Source organism: Sinocyclocheilus grahami, unplaced genomic scaffold (genome assembly GCF_001515645.1).
Source record: "Sinocyclocheilus grahami isolate Dianchi unplaced genomic scaffold, SAMN03320097.WGS_v1.1 scaffold230.1, whole genome shotgun sequence".
Taxonomy (NCBI): domain Eukaryota; kingdom Metazoa; phylum Chordata; class Actinopteri; order Cypriniformes; family Cyprinidae; genus Sinocyclocheilus; species Sinocyclocheilus grahami.
This window is the reverse complement of record NW_015505409.1, coordinates 752,242-773,349: the sequence shown is the minus strand read 5'-3', so window position 1 is coordinate 773,349 and position 21,108 is coordinate 752,242. Positions and strand designations below refer to the sequence as shown.

Below are 21,108 nucleotides of genomic sequence, written 5' to 3'. Positions count from 1 at the left end.
TTACCATGAGGTACATCATTTACCAGAATGCAATCTTTCTCTAGCATGTAAAATGGCAGGGTAGGTCATGCAGCATCAAGTTAATATACAACAACAGATGTAATTTATGCTTGCGTACTGTGTTTGTATACTATCTACTAGCAATGCATGCTATTCTGAACACAGTTAACATTAGCATAATTAGCTATTAGCTTGGTAACAGGATTTCTAGTGTATTAGCAGTAGCGACGAAAAGCACTTAGATTATTCATAATAAAATTATAGTTACTGGGGGAAAATCGTGAAAAAAGTCAATAGAGATCATGTCAGGACATTGCCATTTTTATCAGCTAGTAAGAAGAAACACACCTATTTGGGCTTCTCTCTTTCCCCTCCTCTTCGTGTTTCCTGTACAGGAAGCCCTCATGTTGAACGGTGTGGGCAGGAGGCTGAGGTGTGGATGGGACGCTCTGAGCAGGTGCAGAACGGGACCTACGTGGCTCCTCAGGCTCTTTTGGACGAGGTCTTCGTCGTGGTTTGGGGCGGTCTCGAGCTCGAGGGCGATCCAGACGGCTCACTGGTGCAGAGAGGCTGCTGGAGGGTCTGTACACCTCTCCTCTCGCCTGAAAAATACACTTTGTGAATGTACGAAGCAGAATCGTTTATTATAAGAAAACAAAATAGTAAACTATTAAAACAAAAAAAAATTGGTTGTATATGGAAATTAGGCGTGTTGTGCATCACATTGTCAAATCTTCCATCTCCAAATAAAAATATATAAATACTGTCTCTGCATAGCAAAGTCAAAGTCTGCATAAGATCATTCTTACCTGAACAATAAAATGTACAGAGATACTTAAAGAGTTTGAGCTGCTGACTAAAATGTTTGGGGATCAGTCCCAAGTTTCAGAGGATGCAAGGTGACCCAGAAAGTGGAGAATTACTGAGATCACAATTCTGCTCTATCACTATTGTGCCCTTGAGCAAGATACTCCAGAGGCACTGTACCTGAGGTGAGTCTACTCTTACTTCTCTTTGCGTGACACAAATGGTAGAAAAATCCTCAAACTGTAAACTTTAGCGGTGTGTGGACTGATTTTCTTCAAAACAAGAATCGCCTGAACATTCACTTCTGCCTAAAAGTTTGGGGTCATTAAAGGGTTAGTTCACCCAAAAATTAAAATTAGCCCATAAATTACTCACCCTCAAGTCATCCTAGGTGTATATGACTTTCTTCTTTCAGACGAATCCAGTCGGAGTTATATTAAAAATTGTCTTTGATCTTTCAAGCTGTTTAATTGCATGCATCAGTCCAAAAGCAGTTAAATAAAATGCGCCCATCCATTAAAAAAAAAGTGTCTCACATGGCTCCGGGGGGTAAACAAAGGCCGTCTGTAGCGAATCGTATATCGAATCGAAGCGTTTTTGTAAGAAAAATATCCATATTCAAAACATAATAATCACTTTAATGTAGCTTGCACTCACTGTTGTAAAGGGAAGCAGTTCCGGGTGGATGACGTATGAGGTCAGTGCTGCGCATGCGCCGGTGAGTCTCGTGAAAACCAACGTTTGTTAACAGGAGTAAAGGAAGCAAAGTTTCCTTACTTTAGCAAAGGAAAACCAGTCTCCTCTTGGCTTATATCGAAATCCTCCGACATTCTTCTTTACAAATCCTCGTTTTGTACTTCTAATAAGTGACCGTTGTTTTGTTTTGATCTCTCCCCTGCGCTTCCGTGTGTGTCACTTCTGAGCGGCGCATGCGCAACGCTGACCTCATACGTCATTCCCCCGGAACTGCTTCCAGTGTACAACAGTGAGCGCAAGCTACATTAAAGTGATTATTATGTTTTGAATATGGATATTTTTCTTACAAAAGCGCATCGATTCGCTACAGAAGGCCTTTGTTCACCCCCCTGGAGCCGTGTGAGCCGTGTTTTTTTTTTTATGGATGGGTGCATTTTATTTAACTGCTTTTGGACAGATGCATGCAACACCCGCTGAGTGGCATTAAACAGCTTGAAAGATGAAAGACCATTTTTAATATAACTCTGACTGGATTCGTCTGAAAGTCATATACACCTAGGATGACTTTAGGGCGAGTAATTTATGGGCTAATTTTCATTTTTGGGTGAACTAACCCTTTAAGATTCAAAATATATTTAAATAGAAAAATGTTATTAAAAATTATTATTACTGTTTTTACTGTATTTTTGATTAAATACATGCAACCTTAGCATCAACTGTATGAGTTAAATTCATTCAAAACCTTTAAAAAATCATACCGACCCCAAACATTTGAACGGTAAAGTATTACTAATTGTGTAGATGATTCATTAAAATGGTGAGGGGGAATATGATGCATGATGTGAATTAAATCTATGATAAATATTAAATTCCAGTACAGACTCAACACATACTTGACAAGCTTCTTTCTCCTGCACTTGCTCAACAATCTCAGCCATAGTGGAACGCTTCTCCCTAAAAAAAAAAAAAAAAAGGTTGAGAAAGCCAACTAAGTTATACAAATAAGAGAACACACGCATACACACACACACACACATTTGTTATTTTATCATGGCGGGAACTTTGACTTCTATGTTTTTATATTGGGCTATTTCTATTTTCTATACTGAAAACTTTTTTATTTTTATTTTCTATATACTATTATTAATATTTTTAATTAGGTTTCCTTTTAATTTGTCATTTAGCTTTATTTCTATTTCAGTTTTATTTTAGTAATTTTAGCACTTCATCTTATTTTATTTCAGTTGGTTGTCACGGCAGCGTTTCTAATTTTCAGATTTTATTCCAGCTTTATTTCAATTACTGAAATGTATACAGTATATTATCATTTTAAATAAACAAGGGCAACACTTTTAGTTAAAAGTTTTAGTTAACAATAACAACACTTCATTACTTTTGTTTATTAAGCTTCATTGATACTGTTGGCTGATTTCAGGTTTTACTCTCCTCATGTGGATCTTTAACACTTACCCAAACAGTAAACGTACCCCTAAAAGCAAACGTTTTGGTTTTTAGAATAAAATTTCCTTTGCATAATTTAGGAACTATTTTTACATTTAAGGCATCTCAGAAAGGAGGTTTTGTTCCCAAAATATAGCCAAGCAAACACATATACACAAACACTCACCCAGATGGTCTCTTGTCAGATGGCTCTTTTCCAGATTCTGCATCGCTGGAGTCATGTTTCTGTACTCTCTGCTTACCGCTGCCCTCCTGCTCACTAGACGACTGTCTCTCCATTCTTCGACGGTAGCGTTCCTGCCTTACAATCAGCGGGAGCTCGTTAAGTCGTGCCTGGATCTCCTGCTCGCTGGAGGTCTGTCGGCCAAGCCGGTACTCTCTCTCCCGCCTCAAGTGATCCATTTGCGGGTCAGATCGGCTCCCGCGAGGGTCTCTCTGTAACCGGCTGTGGATCATCTCCAGGGAGGGGTCCAGGCCCATAGGAGGAGCTGGCATGTTTGCTGCTCCACCGGCGAGCTGGGCTCGGTGCGCCTCCAGTAAAGGTGGAACAGCTTTGTGAATGTGGTTGATTTTGGGCTGAAAGCAATCAGCTTTCAGGTGCTGCCAAGCATATCCCATTTTGGGCTCCACTCCCACCCCCACAGCACCTAAATGGTTTAGGCTGTGGTAGCTGGAGCTGTCTTCTGCTAAAACACCCTGTTGGTTAAGTCCAGTGTAGCTGGAGCTGTTCACCCCCAAGACACCAACTTGTTGGTTTAACCCCTGATAGCTAGAATTATCCAACCCTGAAACAATTTGTTGTTTTAGCCCATGGTAGGAAAGACCCTCCGCCATGGCCCCTGATGGCTGGTTCAGCCCGTGGTACGAGGAGCCGTTCATGACGGGCGTGTAAGGGTTCAGGGTGGAGCCGAGCCGCTGAGCGAGTGTGTTCACCATGGTGTGTTCTGTGGTGTGCATGAAGTCCGGCCCGGGCTTGGACTCCAGAAATGAGTCCTGAAGAGGGTTACGGAAGAGAGAGGAGGATGAAGACGAGGAAGAGGAGCTGGGCACAAGACAGGAGAGAGGGAACATCTGCCTGCTGAGGAGAGAGGAGGTAGACGGCTGCTTGTTCAGTTCCTCCTTCATTTTCTCTGCCTGCAGATGGAGAAGAGAGAGAAAAATATTGTAGATCTTAATTTTATGTTATTTATATGCAGGGCCAGCTCCACGTCAACCGAACAATCCTGCCCCCTCAGTCACGGTTAATGAGAAAAGGGATTTTAATGGATAAAAAAAGTCACAATTACCAAGTGCATTAGCTTTCTAACATTAATATTAGATTACTACACAGCAACATCTTAGTTTAGGACAGTGTTTCACAAAGTCACATTTTGATGGGCACATTTGAACCTACAGGTGCAAATTCAATGCACACAGACTGAAGTAGTTTAAGTCTTTGGTTCTTTTAATTGTGATGATTTTGGCTCACATTTAACAAAAACCCACCAATTCACATCTCAACAAATTAGAATACTTCATAAGACCAATAAAAAAAAACAATTTTAGTGAATTGTTGGCCTTCTGGAAAGTATGTTCATTTACTGTACATGTACTCAATACTTGGCGATGCACCTGTACATTGCATTGAACTTCCCATGCCATTAAGAATGCATATTTACGGAGAATGCAAAAGGTATGATGAAGTATTTTTTTCATGTTCAGTGAGCTTGATATTTGGTCGTAATTAGTTTATTTCACTGCATTGTTATTGTTGTCTCGGTTGCAGTTCAGGCTGTTCTCACTTACCATTATGCATCTGTTAAATGGGTCGCAATGAGTGTGAAGCAGTCACAAAGTACTGTAGACACAATTAAATATATTTGGTTGTGGTGGTATCATGGTAACTTGTCTGTATTCAGGCCTGATGAAAATGTGTATCTTTAAGACAGATCTGGTGTTCTAAAACACATTTTTTTTAAATGTTGACCTAGGCAATTTTCCTTTTTTTTTTATTTAGTAATATTATTCAATGCTTTCCTATCTGTTAGTTGCTCAGTAGCTTTTAGTTTCATAGCTGTAGCAACAGCAGGTTTGTTTATGCCAGACAAATACACGAATGGGCCACTTCACATATAGCAGGGGATGTAACTCTGCGTTATGTCATTAGCCCCTTTTGTTACTTCAGACCCTCTGCAGTGCTGTGCTGGTGCTGACTGTTTATACACAAGTCTGTTTCCATAATGACCTGGCGTAACGAGCTGAAATGATCCTTCCACGTGGACGCGGCCTTCCGGAATGCTTCATGCCGGCGAATCAGCTCCTCCACCTCGTCTGTCCCGCCACCTGCCTCACGGGTATTTGGAGTGATTGGTTCCTTGATTGTGAGCCAGGACTGCTCTGCCGATCCCGGCTGGTTGGACTGCAGCCTCTGCTGGGCTGGAGGGTACAAATAAAGGTTGTGGATAACTCTGAGAAAGTATCAGACTGGCAGACATTTAACATGATGTTAAAACAATGTCATCACTGACCTTGCTGAAGCTTCTCCCAGTGCTGTTCCCATCGCTCATTCAGATCTTTCTGCTTTGCCATGATATACTCCAGCTTCTCCTTTACCTAGATCGGTGGGTATGCAATTATTTATGAGCAGAACACTGATGGCAAGTGATCCATGCTCAATGCAAAATGCAAAAATGTATGCAAACGTGCAGTATGCAAGAGAAACAAAATTTCAATCCTTAGACCTTTACACTACTGTTCAAAAGTCTGGCGTCAGTATTTATTGATTTTTTCAATACTTTTAGTTAGTATGGAGGACGCATTATTTTGAAGGTAAAGACATTTATAATGTTACAAAAGATTTCAAATTTCAAATACATTCTGTTCATCTAAGAATCCTAAAAAAATCTTGATTTCCACAAAAACAACTCAGCAAATCAGAATGATTTCTGAAGGATCATGTTACACTGGACAAGTAATGGCTGAAAAAAATATATTTTTGCCATCACAGGAATGAGTTACATTTTAAAATATATTCAATATTATTTTAAATGTGAATAATATTCCACAATATTACTGTTTTTACTTTATATTTTATCAAACCCTTGGTGAGCATGATGTTTAAAAAAAAAAAAAAAAAAAAACTTTCAAACCTCAAATTTTGAATGGTATTTTGTGTCAAATGTTTTAATAAAAATCAGCCCCTGTGACATTAAGCTCAGATAAACCCATAATCCATATAAAGGCAAACTTTAAGACATGAGCCTGGCCATTTATGTTTTTGGAAAATGCCTTATGATATGATGCCGTGAGCACTGTAAACTTTGACAAATCCAGCATTTTTTTTTTTTTTTTTTTTTTTAAGTATTCTTCTACCTTCTAAAAACACTTATAAACACTATGCGAGTCTACATAAATTGTCATTTATGCACAATTCATTTGGCAATATGGAAAGGGACAAAAATTATACTCTTAAATGTAACTTTTTTTTGTTTGTTTTTTTCTCCTTTTTATATCAGTAGATTTTTAAATTACATAGTAATTAAAATAAAGTTAAGCTTATCGGGTTAACTTTAGTTCCATGTATGTGTTTGTACGTTTTAAGGCGTGCACATAGAGGGTTCAGTGTTTGAGTTTGTGTGTACCTCTTCAGCTGCAGGGTTGCGTGCAGCGAGCAGCATCTTTCCCATCTCCACGCAATGCACAAAGTTTTTGCTCTTGTTATCTATCTTACTCTTCAGATTCTGATGTTGGGACATCATGCCATCCAGCACAGAGAGGTCCCTGACACGTACACAAGGACCCGCCGCCCAACACCAAGACCCACGCCCAGACACAAACAAAAAACATGCACACACATTATCCTGATGCATCTGTGATTGGTTTAAATCCAATTGTAGATTCAGGATGACTCAGATGGTTCTGTAATTGATCTGGTACCTGGCATCATTAGTCGAGCCAATCTGTCCCATTATTCCATCCATCCACATGTTCAGTTCCCGGACCACAGCGAAGAACTGGATCTTATCGGTTACTGTGGTGATCTGCACACGGCTGCCCTCACATGCAACAAGGAGCTCTTTCCAGGCCTGCATCACTTCCTGCTCACGGGACAAAATGGCATCTGCCTTCTCTCCGGCATAAATCGCACGCAGCTGAACTGCGTTTTCTTGCAGTTGGCGTACCTGAGATAAAGGTAAAAACAAATGTAAAAATTACTTGTATCTGTTTACTGACACTTAGGGGCATCTCAAAATATTTGTCACTTAAAACATTTACTAAAACTATTAAAACAATTTAAATTTAATTTAACTCATTCTGATAGGTATTTTATAGAAGCTTGTTTCAACCATGGGATAGAAAAATAAAAAAGGTAATTGAGATTTTTTATCTCACAATTCTGACTTTTTTTTTTTTTTTGCGAGATACACTCAGAATTGTGAGATATAAACTAAGAATTGTGAGAAAAGTCATCAGAATTGTGAGTTTAAAAGTCACAATTATGTTTTTTATTTTTTATTCAGTGGCAGAAACCAAAGAACAAATGCAAGATGTAAACTCAGAGGAAAAAAACGTCAAAACTGCAACCAGTCTAAACACTTATTTATCGTGGCTGCTGCACCTGGTCAGAACAGGTGATGTTGTTTTGTGTGTGTGTGTGTGTGTGTGTGTGTGCTAGTGAGAGTCTTACCTGTGAGACCAGCAGCTGCAGGGAGTGCTCAAAAGAGTGCAGGAGTCTCTGCAGTGTGCCAGGGTTGGCCGAGCTCACCTGACATGACCTCACCTCTGGCAGCTGTCTCATCTTTCCTTCAATCTGGACCAGCACCTACAAAACACAAACACAGACACAATGATGATTCCTCATATTTCAGGCAACTGTGAATGGGTTTCAAAAAAACGTGTTTTAATGGCTGTATGTGTGCTTGTTTACCTCCTGACAGTCGGTGAAGAACTTGTGTAGCTGGTACGAGGCTGCAAGCATCTGCGCTCTAGTCTCCATGAGCTCCAGAAGATCCGCCCAGGACTCATTCAGCCCATCTTTCCACTCTGCAATGGTGGCAGCATCAGAGTGACTGCAGTCAATCATCTCATTCACCATCTTATTGACTGAATCCATCTGTTTCTGGCCGACTGCACGTGTCTCAGTGGAGAACTGAGTAAAGCTGCTCTGCAGAGCCTGGGAAAATTAAACAGAACCAAAACGACATGTCAGAGATCAGCTCACAGAGGCTTCAACAGGGGAAAACAACAGCACAGGACTTGATTTTATCCATTTGCAACATTAAATCTGATATCACATTAACTATTGGCAAGAGTTTAGGAAGGCTGCATTTTCATTCAACAGTAGCCTATACAGCTTTTAGTTTTTTTGGTTAGCATTACTTCCAACCAAAGTGACATTAGCAGAAAAGGAAAATTCTTTCAGTGGCAGAATAATGAATAGGGGGATTAATAAAGTAAACAGGTTCAATATTGATCTCATCTCGATTTTAAAGTTGATGTCAGTATATATTACATCCTTGAGTTCAAAACACTTGACAGTGTGTGTGTGTGTGTGTGTGTGTGTGTGTGTGTGTGTGTGTGTGTGTGTGTGTGTGTGTGTGAGGGGGTCCGGTTCATTTTCGGGTGAACTATACCTTTAACCCAACATTCCTGAGTATTGTCATTTAATTTATAGATGGACCGAGTTTTAGGTACAGTACATACGTTTCCTTTCTCCTCATTAAGGACCTGAAGTTTCTGTCCACTGAGCCAAGACTCTGCCTTCGCTGCCTGGGTGTAGTACTGCTGGGCATGGTTCACGGCATCCAGCATCACTGTGCGACGTTCCATCTCTACCTGGAGCACCTCCCACAGCTGCCTCACATGCCCCGCCCCTTCACGCACAAGCTCCACCTCTGGGGTCCGCAGGGCGGCAATGGCCTCCGCCCTTTCCAGCACCTCCTCGACCCGCCCCCTCTGAGCCTGCATCTCCGTCTGCAGTGCCTGCATGTCCAATCATACACAAGTGAGCTGTCAGTCAAAGCTCTACGGCCAACTAAATTACATTACTGGAATCAGAAGCCATGAGAACCAGGCTATCAAGGGCAGCTGAATTAAATATATTCAGGCTTAAACCCCAATTGTATCCAGAAATTTGTAATAAGACTAATGATACATCAAACAACGACAGGTAATTAATAATTAATTAATAGTTGGCTTTTAACCATTGATGTAAGTTTCCATCATTTATGAGACGATTCCCCGCCACTGACAGAATTCTTTCTGTGTTTTCACTGTTATACAGTAGGAGGCGCTATAATACACCTTCTGAAAGAGTACTGAATTCCTGGATCAAAACACGGCGAAGAAGAAGCAGAAACAAACGATCACGTATGTAAGCAGATGCATATGTAAAATACCACAATCATCAAGCATTAAACAGCATATAAATCAAAAATGATAAACTTTGTTTTATTTTGTTTAAAAGCAGAGGCTCTGCTCTTTCTTTTGACATATTGCAAGTTCAGATATTCATACAACTAAATATTTTATTCATGGGGGCCATGAAAATTTTGTGAAAATGATAAAAACGCTGGCAGTGGCTGGCAACTTAAAAAAAAAAAACAATGGCGGGGAAAGAGTTAAGGCCAGTTCAAACCAGATGTATTATAGTTAACTAAAACTAAAACAGTAATTAAAATAAAAATTTTAAAAACTATTTCATTACAGTTACACATCTCATTTTCTTTTAGTACAACTCTAAGTACTAAAATACCTAAAATAGCATGAAAACAAAAGCTTATAAATTAAAATAAATAAAAACTACAGACATATTTTTTTTTAAATAATAAAAAATGACAAAAACAACAAAATTACTCAAAGCTGAACTCAAATTAAAGTAGAAAACAGAAAATATAAACATTTAAAATATTAATAAAACTATACTAAACTATTAGTGTTAATGATACTTAACTGCTTTTACACCAAGAATGATTACTATAAAGATGACTAAAACAATAACTATATTAGGATTGACACCAATGATAACATTCTGTTTGTTATAAGTGTGTGCTGCAGCTGTCGCCTGCTGCTTTAAATGCATGAGCTCTTTAAAGTCAAGTGGATTCTGATTGGCTGGCAATGTTTGTTATTGTTCATCAGATGGAAAAAAATTGTTTGAAAATGATTTCAACAATATTGTTGCTTTGTGTTGTCATACATGTAGTTATAGTGTGGACTTCCCTTTTCTCATAGAAGTACAACAATTATTAAAACACTGTTATTGTTATATTGTCCTTGATGTGAGCGGTCCTTTACAAATTAAGATGATAATCAATCCAACTGATTAAAGATTACTGAGTGAATTGATTGACAGACTCCAAAAGGCATTTGTATCATATTTGGCTCTTGGTCTATAAGATACATCAATTCCCAGACCTCTCATTTACTCTGCTCCCTCTGTCTTTTATAGTCTTATTGTTAACAGATGCTGGCAGGAAATATCTTCTTACATCATTTTATGAACGTACAAATAACGTACATGAGCATACAATGTAGAAGTTACATCAGATGAGTTTCATTATATCTGATGCATCTAGTGTCCCAAAACGAGACAAAACCTTCACTGTCTCAGTGCAAAGTGTAGTACTGACTTTTAAGTCACGTGATCAATGCTAACCCTTCAAACGGTTTAGACGGACACTTCTTCCTAAAAATTGTGGGTAGGTGGGTATATGAAAACTTAATGAAAGTGATATAAACTTTGTGTGCATGTTCTGGCATTCATAATGACTTAAGGCTTGAAACTAAAGTTGTTAATTTAACACAATAATTTAGTGACTAACTGTAAAAAAAGGGAGCATATCCCACTGTGATTGTCTATTCTTTATCACAGAAACACCCCTGCCTGTCTGAGAATGTACTAGAATCGTGTCCTATATCAGAGTTTAGAAAAAGATACAATAGTTTTTATTTTAACTTTAGTCTCACCTTATGGTTAATGATTAAATGTTGGACACTCTGCAGATTGGTCCCATATTCTGTAGATGAGGCCAAAAGTAACCGATCCTGAATCCATACCTAAAGAAGCCAAAATACAGAAATGTGAATGTGTAAACAAATGTGATATTATGGTCTATAAGATACATCAATTCCCAGACCTCTCATTTACTCTGCTCCCTCTGTCTTTTATAGTCTTATTGTTAACAGATGCTGGCAGGAAATATCTTCTTACATCATTTTATGAACGTACAAATAACGTACATGAGCATACAATGTAGAAATTACATCAGATGAGTTTCATTATATCTGATGCATCTGGTGTCCCAAAACGAGACAAAACCTTGTCTCAGTGCAAAGTGTAGTACTGACTTTTAAGTCACGTGATCAATGCTAACCCTTCAAACGGTTTAGACGGACACTTCTTCCTAAAAATTGTGGGTAGGTGGGTATATGAAAACTTAATGAAAGTGATAGAAACTAAAGTTGTTAATTTAACACAATAATTTAGTGACTAACTGTAAAAAAAGGGAGCATATCCCACTGTGATTGTCTATTCTTTATCACAGAAACACCCCTGCCTGTCTGAGAATGTACTAGAATCGTGTCCTATATCAGAGTTTAGAAAAAGATACAATAGTTTTTATTTTAACTTTAGTCTCACCTTATGGTTAATGATTAAATGTTGGACACTCTGCAGATTGGTCCCATATTCTGTAGATGAGGCCAAAAGTAACCGATCCTGAATCCATACCTAAAGAAGCCAAAATACAGAAATGTGAATGTGTAAACAAATGTGATATTTTCTGAATAATATTTAAGTGGTACTTACCCATGCAAAAATTACAGACTGACATTATGTCACTATGCATTTTGAAAAATCGCATCAGAAACGAACAATGGAAATACCAAATTTCTGGGAAAAAAATCCCTTCATTTGCAAAAACGTTTGTACGCCACATGCTTGAGGTGGTTTAAAAGTCATGTGACTTGTCTGATGGGATGGCATAACTTGACTAACCAGCGGACCGATCTCGTTGCACAGCATCTGAAATGTTATGGTCATTCTGAAATGCCTGAGATACATTCCCAAACAGCAGGCATCCACCTCCGAAAGCAATGACTGCATTTATTGTGTTTCATCTGCTCGCCCTGAGGCACAAGTAGTTTATCATATGTGACCCTGGACCACAAAAGTCTTAAGTCGCTGGGGTTTATTTGTAGCAATAGCCAAAAATACATTGTATGGGTCAAAATTATAGATTTTTCTTTTATGCCAAAAATCATTAGGACATTAAGTAAAGATCATGTTCCATGAAGATATTTTGTAAATGTCCTACTGTAAATATATCAAAACTTAATTTTTGATTAGTAATATGCATTGCTAAGAACTTCATTTGGGCAACTTTAAAGGTGATTTTCTCAATATTTAGATTTTTTTGCTCGGCCAAATATTTTCCTATCCTAACAAACCATACATCAATGGAAAGCTTATTTAGCTTATTCAGATTTCAGATGATGTATAAATCTCAATTTCGAAAAATTGACCCATATGACTTTTGGTTTTGTGGTCCAGGGTCACATATGCAAAAATTATAATATACAGTGGCTTCTTCTACTTTTCTTAACGATATTTAGTGCCAGTTTATCAGGAAGTGATGATTTTTTTACTTTTTGACTTGTTGGATGTTGACGGTGCTTTATTCATAAATGTTTTATGCGATATTCCAATTTTGCGCATATGTTAAATTTGCAACTTTGGTTGGAAACATAGCTATCGTGTGTTTTGGAGTGCCACTTTGTTCTTTTACACATGAACAGCTCATGGTCCAGTGTTTTTAGGGGCTCAGAGTGGCTCAGTTCAACTAAACTCGTCTAAGGATGTGCTGTGAGCTTGGGTCACCTATAAAGGGCATTTAGGAACGCAACCATCTTCCCAAACCAGTACAGAAAAATGCTTACAAATCAGCTGTTGTCAACAAAAAAGCTCCCTGTGGTTTACAACAAAATAAAAGCTTGATAGGTTAATATTTAAAAATTAAGAAATTAAAAAAGCCAAAAGCATTAGTATTTTACAGTTGACTTTTATCAAAGTTGAAGTTTAAAATGTTTTAATTTGTTCATTTTGTTTCAGTAATAATAATAAGGAATAATATGATGAATATTATTCTTATATATTTATACTGATATATAATCACAAACTATATGGCGAATAGAAAGTGACACTCACAATCTCATCCTCCAGGTCCTGGGTGACTTGGTGCAATTCTTTTGAGGCGAGAAGTATCCGCCTCCTTTCCTTCAGAGGCTCGATAAGACGCACAATTCGGGTCTCCGTCACACCTACTTGCTCTTCTCTTTCTTGTCTCCGGTGATCAGCACCAGCCCTGACTTCACCAACACCTTGATAAAGCTGCATCTGGGCTTCCATTGACTAAGAAATGAAGATAACATGAGATTACAAAATGGATTTGCAATTTTCCAAATCAAAAAAAAAAAAACACTTTTGCAGGTCTCACTTGTATCCTCTGGAGTTGCTGGCTGAAAGTGGGGCGCGGCTGAAGGAGGGTGGGTTGGGTGCTGTGGGTGGAGCCTAGTGTGGGCGGCTGCTCCTGTATGGCGGTGAGATGCTGGTCCAGGTCGCTGAGGGTGTTAGTGGGCAGGTCGATAGTGCGGTGGTTCTGCGTTTCAAACAGCTGGCGGGCCTTGACTTTGGTGGTGTTCTCCAGGTGAGACCAGCACTCTCTGATTTCCTTCAACTTCATCTCCACTACTGATCGCAACTCGGGCTGTTCCTGGATCAGCTCCTCGCCCTCCTATACATACAAATGTAACATAATCCATGAACGTGTTACTGCTCTGACCCTCAACCTTCATCCTTGCCAGTTTATGCCTGTGTGTGTATGTGTAAGATGGAAAGGGATCAAAGTAAAGAGAGTCTCTGTCTCTTCAGAGCCATGGCTGAAGTCCAGCCTCCTAAAATAGGGCCCCATCACACACACACACACACACACACACACACATATACACACACACTCACGGTCTCTCTCTCTCTCTCTGCATCAGTGTGTAAAGCTTCATTCTTCTCTGCAGAAACACATGAAATTAAATTCACTCCTGATTCTCTTTTCAAAACGATCTACATCCCTCTTTCCGTCACTGTGTGTGTGTGTACACGTGTGCATGTCCATACGTGTGTGCGTTTGTGTTTTATAATGCAGTGCAGCATTTCTCCTCTTGGCACAAGTCGCCTGCTCCCCTGTACTGCAGAGGGAAAGAGTGTGTGAGAGATGGAGAGAGAGAAACAGATGGAGAAACAAAGGGAGAACAGAGAAAGGAACAGGAAAAAAGGGGATGCTTGGATGGAAAACAAAAAGATGGAGAAGAAGATGAAACTGAAGGTGGAAATTAAAATCTATGACAGATAGATGGATGCTGAAGTATTCTGACTGGTTGTTAAGCATTGCTAGGGTGTTCTAGCTGGTTGCTAGGCATTGTTAGATGCCTTAGCTGGCTGCTACAATTTTCTGAAGGCGATCTGGCTGTTTGTGCCAGTTGCTAAGGAGTTCAAACCATACGGTTCCAACCGTATATGTAGATGTCTTATTAGCTGCTGTTTCTATGGGCTGCTATACATAAGCTGTCTGCCATATTGTCCGTGAACACTCGAGAGCAAGCTGACTGTGCGTCTGCAACCTTGGTTATATGCACGTATATCTATATCTGCAACAGACTTCAGCAGATGATTTTGCTAAACTAACACAATACAACAAGAAGAAGCCGTTAGCTAACACAATGTGAAAAACTTAACCTGTAATATTGAATTAATATATAGTAAAAACACAAACCAATGTATTCTCACCTATGAAAGTTTATCCCATTTCTTAAGGAATTTTAATTTAGTCATTTTTTACAACCAGAGGCTGTGCAATGTCGAGCCATCTTGGAAAACTCCAATTTTTATTGTGAGTGATGACACATTTACTGTTACAAGATGACGGATGCTTTAACGTGTCTGAAACGGCCGATTGTGGCATCTATCTATACATAGACCATAGCTACGGTTCAAGCTGATTGCTAGGCATTGCTCAGGTGTTGTGGGTGGTCTCTAGGAACTGCTAAGGTGTCTTAACTCGCAGGTGTTCTAGTTAGTTAACTCTAAGGTTGGCTAAGGCAGTCTGGCTGGATGCTAGACATGGTTAAGTGGTTGCTAAACAAATTCATACAGCTAGATGAGAGAGACAGACATCTAAATAGATGAATGACAGACACCATTTAAATAAAACCATTAATATTTCAGCAATGAATTGGAGTAGAAACATTATTATAGCATTAAAATGTTTATATAAAAGCTGCTGTATGTGAAATTTAGATGTTTGCATTTTTATTTGAGTGTTGATTATTATATATATGAAATTATACAATTATTGTTTATGACTATGTATTTCTGATGTTCTTAATAATTGAAATTTCCATTGTTATACAATTGAAAGTTAATTGGTGGAGTAGATATTGATGATTGATAGGATAAACTATAGGTTTGTATAATAGTGATAAATATGTGATCCTAAATAACTATTGTTTTAGTCACGGGTATATTGTGAGGTGTACTAGTGGATGTGACGTTTTGTGTTGGATATATATATATTTAAATTGTCCAAGGTTTTAGTGGAAATGATTTAATGATTGTGGTAATTGAACATTGGCTAATGAATGATGACGTCAATATAATTAGTGATTTGAAAAGTGTATAATTAGTATATTTCCTATACTAAGTAACTCAACAGATTGACGCACCTAAATAAAAAGATCAAGTAACGCAAGAGCGCAGTGCAAACGACGTTGTTAGATTATTATATATATAACATAATTTTAATTTTAGAGGTAATTTTAACCTCTAATATTACAGTGATGTACCATCTGACAGGATACTTTATATATTTTACAGCATTAGTTGAGAGATTTTTTTGCTTAAAAAAGCTGACCTACTGCACCTGATATATTTGTAGATAGATTGATAGATAGATTAGACTTAATTAGTATTTCAAATAACTTAATCTGCATATGTGTGTGTGCAAGAGACAGAGAAAATTTGAGGCTAAAACTATTATTTTGCACAATATAGTACATCATGTGTTCTTGTGAATGGCCTGGTGAAACAAGGAGGCAAGGTCAGCTCGAAGGACATCATCGTGTCCTGTGATTGGTCGAGCCGCCTGTCTGTCATTGAGGATGCTGAGCTGAGTGAGTCTGGAAGTGGGGGAGGGGGCGGGAACTCTTCCAGAAGGACGAAGAGTTCTCCAATCACAGTGGGACTCGGTGTCATTGCTTCTGCTGTTTCTCAGGTTACAGCTTCATTAACACGCGTTTCTGCGGCTACGTACCACTATCTTGAGTGTGTTTGTGTGTGATGCTGTAATTGCTCTCAAGTCAGGCAGCTCCTCAGAGCTTCAGAAATCAGGTTGGGGAAATACTGGCAGCCATCTTAGTTCAGCCAAACAAAAATAAGTGCTAAAAATTAAGAAACTTTCTCCTGCAAAACATGACATATCTGACAATATTTCTGACACATATTGGAATCAAAGAGGAAACAAATAGTATTTTTTTAATTGTTAATTTGCTTAATTTTTGAGTGCTAAAGAGATTTCAGGTCAAATTCAGAGCCCTCCATCACTGAAAATGATTAAGGATAATATGAAACTTATGAACTTATGAATTTGAGGTAATAAAGCTTATTATAATGGTATCCTATGTTTCTTAATTATAAATAGCACCAAACTTCATTCAGTCATACACGGAAGAAACATGAGAAGAGAAAACAAGGCCAAAACAGAAAGATAGCAGGCCCACAACATCTAATAAGACATTCAGACATGTTGTAATTCAGAGTATTGCGGTACAAATCCACCACAGGAACACAGTGACGAATCAGCAACAAGGCATTTGAGATATTATTAACCAAATCATCAATGCAGCATAATGCATCTGAAATTTCTAGTCAGAGCTGGATTGTTTACCACTATTCCATTAAGACAGAAACCTTTGTGGAAGAGCTCCTTCACCTATGTTTAGATCTTCTTGCCATCACAACCGCAATATAACACAAAAATAGAGAAAACACACTTGCAACACTACCACATACTAGCATCTCGGTCCACACAGCATCATACAGCTACCATAAAATCACACACACATATGCCACTTCATGGATTCAGATAATGAATTCATATTTTGCACAGTTGGTTTCGGTTTTGTACATGTTTTTGAGACAATTCAGCACAACATTTAGCACATCATTGAGGCTGATTCTCAGCTTTCCACCCACTGTCAACATGAAAGAAGAACAGTAGCGGCATCTACGCAGTCATACAGCGACACACAATGCATCGTGTCATGGTTCCTTGCCATTTTCTGTGATCAGCAATACTAGCAAATATCCCATTAATACCCATCATACCTTTAGACTGATTTACATGATACTAATCATATTAATGTCCCTGCCATCACACAAGGTGCTCTATGGTTTCAGACACTTCACAGTGCCATTCGAAACCCAGCCATCACACTTCAGCTGCACCGGGATGTCCTGTTATGTATTAGGCCATGATAAGCAATCTTTCAGGACAGCATGTACCGGATCAGAACAGGTCACCTGGGATCAAATATTGTATTGCAGGGCATCATAAGGCACCATAGACCAACTGAAACCGAACATGTTATATAACATCTAATGGCAAGTGACATTTAAAAAATAAGATAAGAAATAAGATCTTAAATGGGAACACACCGAAAATGTTAAAATTCTAGTTGACACCAATAAGCTGATAATTGGCTGATAACTAATACAAGGCCAATAACACACGGAAATCTAAAATCAACATTTGTCATCAATGTCAGATCAGTGTTTTGGTTTTTAAGCGAATGTAAGCATCACAACATTACAATATGGATAGCCATTTATTTTGAGAATGTGAAATGTTCTATAAAAGTGAGATAGCATCCTTCAAGAAACTGTGAAACTGTAGTTGTAACGTAGTGTTACATCTATAAGTTAGGTGACTGCAAAAGTAATCTAAAATAAAAAATGGTATATTGTATAAATGAGTATGCATACCTAAATATCCAATACCCATTAAAAACAATATATGTAAAATGTATTTAACCTTTTTATTAATTAGTAAATATGGAAGTACTTATTTAGCACTATTATATGATGTTGTTTAGCACAACGGTCAATGATTGTTGTTTTTATTGTGCTTTAAAAATAAAATTGACTGAAAAATCTTTTTGCTTTGCTCATACTAAATTTATTTGTTGATTTAAATACACAACAATAAAAAACATGCTTCAAATGCCTCAATGGTTTCAGGTAGAAACACTGGACATGGGAAATATAACGAAGAGAGAAGAAGAAATCCTGCACACTGCTATGTGTGCCATGTCTCTGCTTTTAGACGCCTGATGAAGGTTGCATAATTGAAAATTTGCTGTTTCAACAAACGTTGGATTTCCTGCAATCTATGGCAATTTTGGTTTTTTTTTCTTATCTCAACACTGGTTTAAGAAAAAAAAAACATGCATGATTACAGAGGACACTATTCACTCCTTTTTGAATAAACATCCCAAAGTCTACACCTATATGTCAGAATCTGTCATCAGTTCATCTCCAATCAACCCCAAATTTGTTCATCTCCAATCAACCCCTCAACCAACCATCAAGCATTCCCCTCAAATCTATTCTCCGTTCATCCTCAATCAAGGCCAAAAGCCCTCAACTAAACCCCAACCAAAGCTAAATCTGTACTCGGCCCATTCATAATCAATTTTCAATTCAAAATCTTTTTTCAACCAATCCTGAATCTTTTCTCAATTCATTCTAAACCATTCCTGAATCTTCCCTCAACAGATCCTGAATCTGTTCTCAGTTTTCAGCTAATAACACAATTTAACACAAGTCTTATTTCCTTCATACTTCTCATGCGCTCTAAATTCAACTGAGAATTCATACTGACTCGGTAATGCTTTCCACAATTCCCAGGATAAAGGTAAGGTCTAGGAACAGCATTTACATTTATTAACCAAGAGACACCAAGTCACCAAGGCTGCATTTATTTTGATCAAAAGTACAGTAATATAGTGAAATATTATTACAATATTATAACAGTTTTTTATATATTTTAAAAAGCAATTTATTCCTAAATATTCAGCAGTCATTACTCCAGATGCCAGAGACACATGATCCATCAGAAATCACTCTATATGCTGATTCTTATTATTATCAATGTTCAAAACAGTTGTGCTGCTTAATATTTTTGGGCAAACCATTTAAGGATTCTTTGATGAATAGAAGGTTCAAAAGAATAGCATGTATTTAAAAAATAAATCTTTTGTAACATTATAAATGTCTTTACTGACACTTTTGATCAATTTAATGCATCAATGCTGAAAAAATTTAATTCTTTAAAAAAAAATTACATCCTTATAAATTTATATATATTTATGAAGAAACTGTGCTCATAAAGCCAATGTGCTGGAAAGGAGTCAGAGCCCATGCAGTTACCTGAAAAGCACCTTATGTACAAAGTCCCCACCCATATATAATTTTTTTCCCTTCTTCTCACCATCCCATTTCTTTAATTTCGTCGCCTGTGACTCACCTGTTCGATCTTGGCGAGCCATTCTTTGTTACGGGCCAGTTCGGCCATGAAGGCCTGGTGCTTCATCCATTTCCTGTGCAGCTTCTGAGCTTCATCTCGAGCTCCATCGCGAGCTGTCAGCATCCTATCGGCCTCTGGGAGCTCTGCTCAGCTACACCATACACACACATGCACAGAGCAGTCAGCAGACAGCTACGACACATACACACTCTGTCACAATCTTTTAGCCATCATTTCCACACACACACACACACACAGCACCAGGCCCTGTACACTCCACATCAATACAACACTGCAGCACCACGAAAAACCTCTTCACCTGCACCACCAGCACACACACATCCCAAAAATGTCCAGAGCAGAGGAGAGAGCAGCACCTCAGCAGAATGTGCAGCAGCAGTGGGGTCTGGAGCTTAGGGGTGGGGGAACCACTGGGTCCTCATGTCCTCCAGGTTAGCGTCCAGGCCCCTGCAGTTCTGCTGCAGTATCCGTGCGTCAGTCCAACGGCTCAGAAAAAACAACCGGTACGCACACACGCAAGACAGACACCCACTGAAAGCACTTGGTCTCCTACAGAAACCTTCGGTGGGGCTGTTTCCTGTAAAAAAAAATCACTGCATTATAATCCTTCAAGCCACATGAGAACCAAAAGCTGCGTCTTCGCCTGCTTGCGTCCACGTCAGGGGCGAAGCTCTGGTTTCAGCGCTGCGCCCGGAATCGCTTCGCCATCCTGCTGTCGACCTGGGTGGATGGGGGGTTCGGAGGAGGAGTGGGAGGAGTCGCTGATGTGCATGTATGTTGAGGGGGGGGACAGCAGATTTAGTCACCTAAAGACACAAGTTACCCTCTTTGAATGAGCTCACGCATTTGCAAACATCGTGCTGCGGAGGATGCAACGGCTGAATGAATGCACACGTGTGCTTTTGTGGGCAGATTCTCATGTGCTCTAGTGTGATTGCAATGCAGCATGCTGCAGTCTCTCTCTCTCTCTCTCTCTCTCTCTGTCAGCGGTTAGAAAACCGCCTCAATCCTATCAACAGACTTTACTGCAGTGCCTCAGAGTGAGGGAGGGAGGGAGGGAGGGAGAGAGCAAGAAAGAGGGAGAGGCAGGGAGAACGAGAGAGAGAGGGAGAAAGGGAGGGGGTGGTAGAGGATGAGGAGAGAGAAAGGAAAAGATGAGGTTTAAGGATGGCACATTGGCTACAAAGGGAGATAGAAATACTGTGGGACAAACACACCTTGTATAGGCAGGGAAAAGGGAAAATTGGAGAGATAGGTGAAAAGAAAGGGAAGAGTAAGCGGGCAACATTTTTCAGTGTCACTAGGGACGTTTAACTGCACCACGAGGACGGGTGTGCGTGTGTGTGTGTGTGTGTGTGTTGGGGACAGTAAAGAAAGGAGAACAGATTGGTTTAGAAAACAACCACAGGGATGCTGAGGAACTGGAGGTCACAGCCTCAGCAGTAGTGTTGGGTAGTTGCCACAGGGGTGTGTGCGTGTGTGTGTGTGTGTGTGTGTGTGTGTGTGTGTG

General features: G+C 39.0%; 1 protein-coding gene across 1 annotated transcript in view; it reads right to left on the bottom strand.

Annotated features, from left to right (window-relative positions):
- LOC107597318 (spectrin beta chain, non-erythrocytic 4-like) overlaps positions 1-21,108 on the bottom strand; it is a 30,095-nt gene that overhangs the window by 4,165 nt on the left and 4,822 nt on the right. The window contains exons 6-20 of the mRNA XM_016288332.1: positions 19,955-20,175; positions 19,578-19,728; positions 13,440-13,736; positions 13,151-13,354; positions 11,585-11,674; positions 8,647-8,925; positions 7,871-8,116; positions 7,631-7,765; positions 6,880-7,124; positions 6,585-6,768; positions 5,472-5,556; positions 5,189-5,379; positions 3,131-4,098; positions 2,397-2,457; positions 349-602 (exon numbers count right to left, since the gene is read on the bottom strand). Coding sequence (XP_016143818.1) covers positions 349-602; positions 2,397-2,457; positions 3,131-4,098; positions 5,189-5,379; positions 5,472-5,556; positions 6,585-6,768; positions 6,880-7,124; positions 7,631-7,765; positions 7,871-8,116; positions 8,647-8,925; positions 11,585-11,674; positions 13,151-13,354; positions 13,440-13,736; positions 19,578-19,700 — 3,362 coding nt within the window. The 5' untranslated portion in view covers positions 19,701-19,728; positions 19,955-20,175. The remainder of the gene's footprint in view (positions 1-348; positions 603-2,396; positions 2,458-3,130; positions 4,099-5,188; positions 5,380-5,471; positions 5,557-6,584; positions 6,769-6,879; positions 7,125-7,630; positions 7,766-7,870; positions 8,117-8,646; positions 8,926-11,584; positions 11,675-13,150; positions 13,355-13,439; positions 13,737-19,577; positions 19,729-19,954; positions 20,176-21,108) is intronic.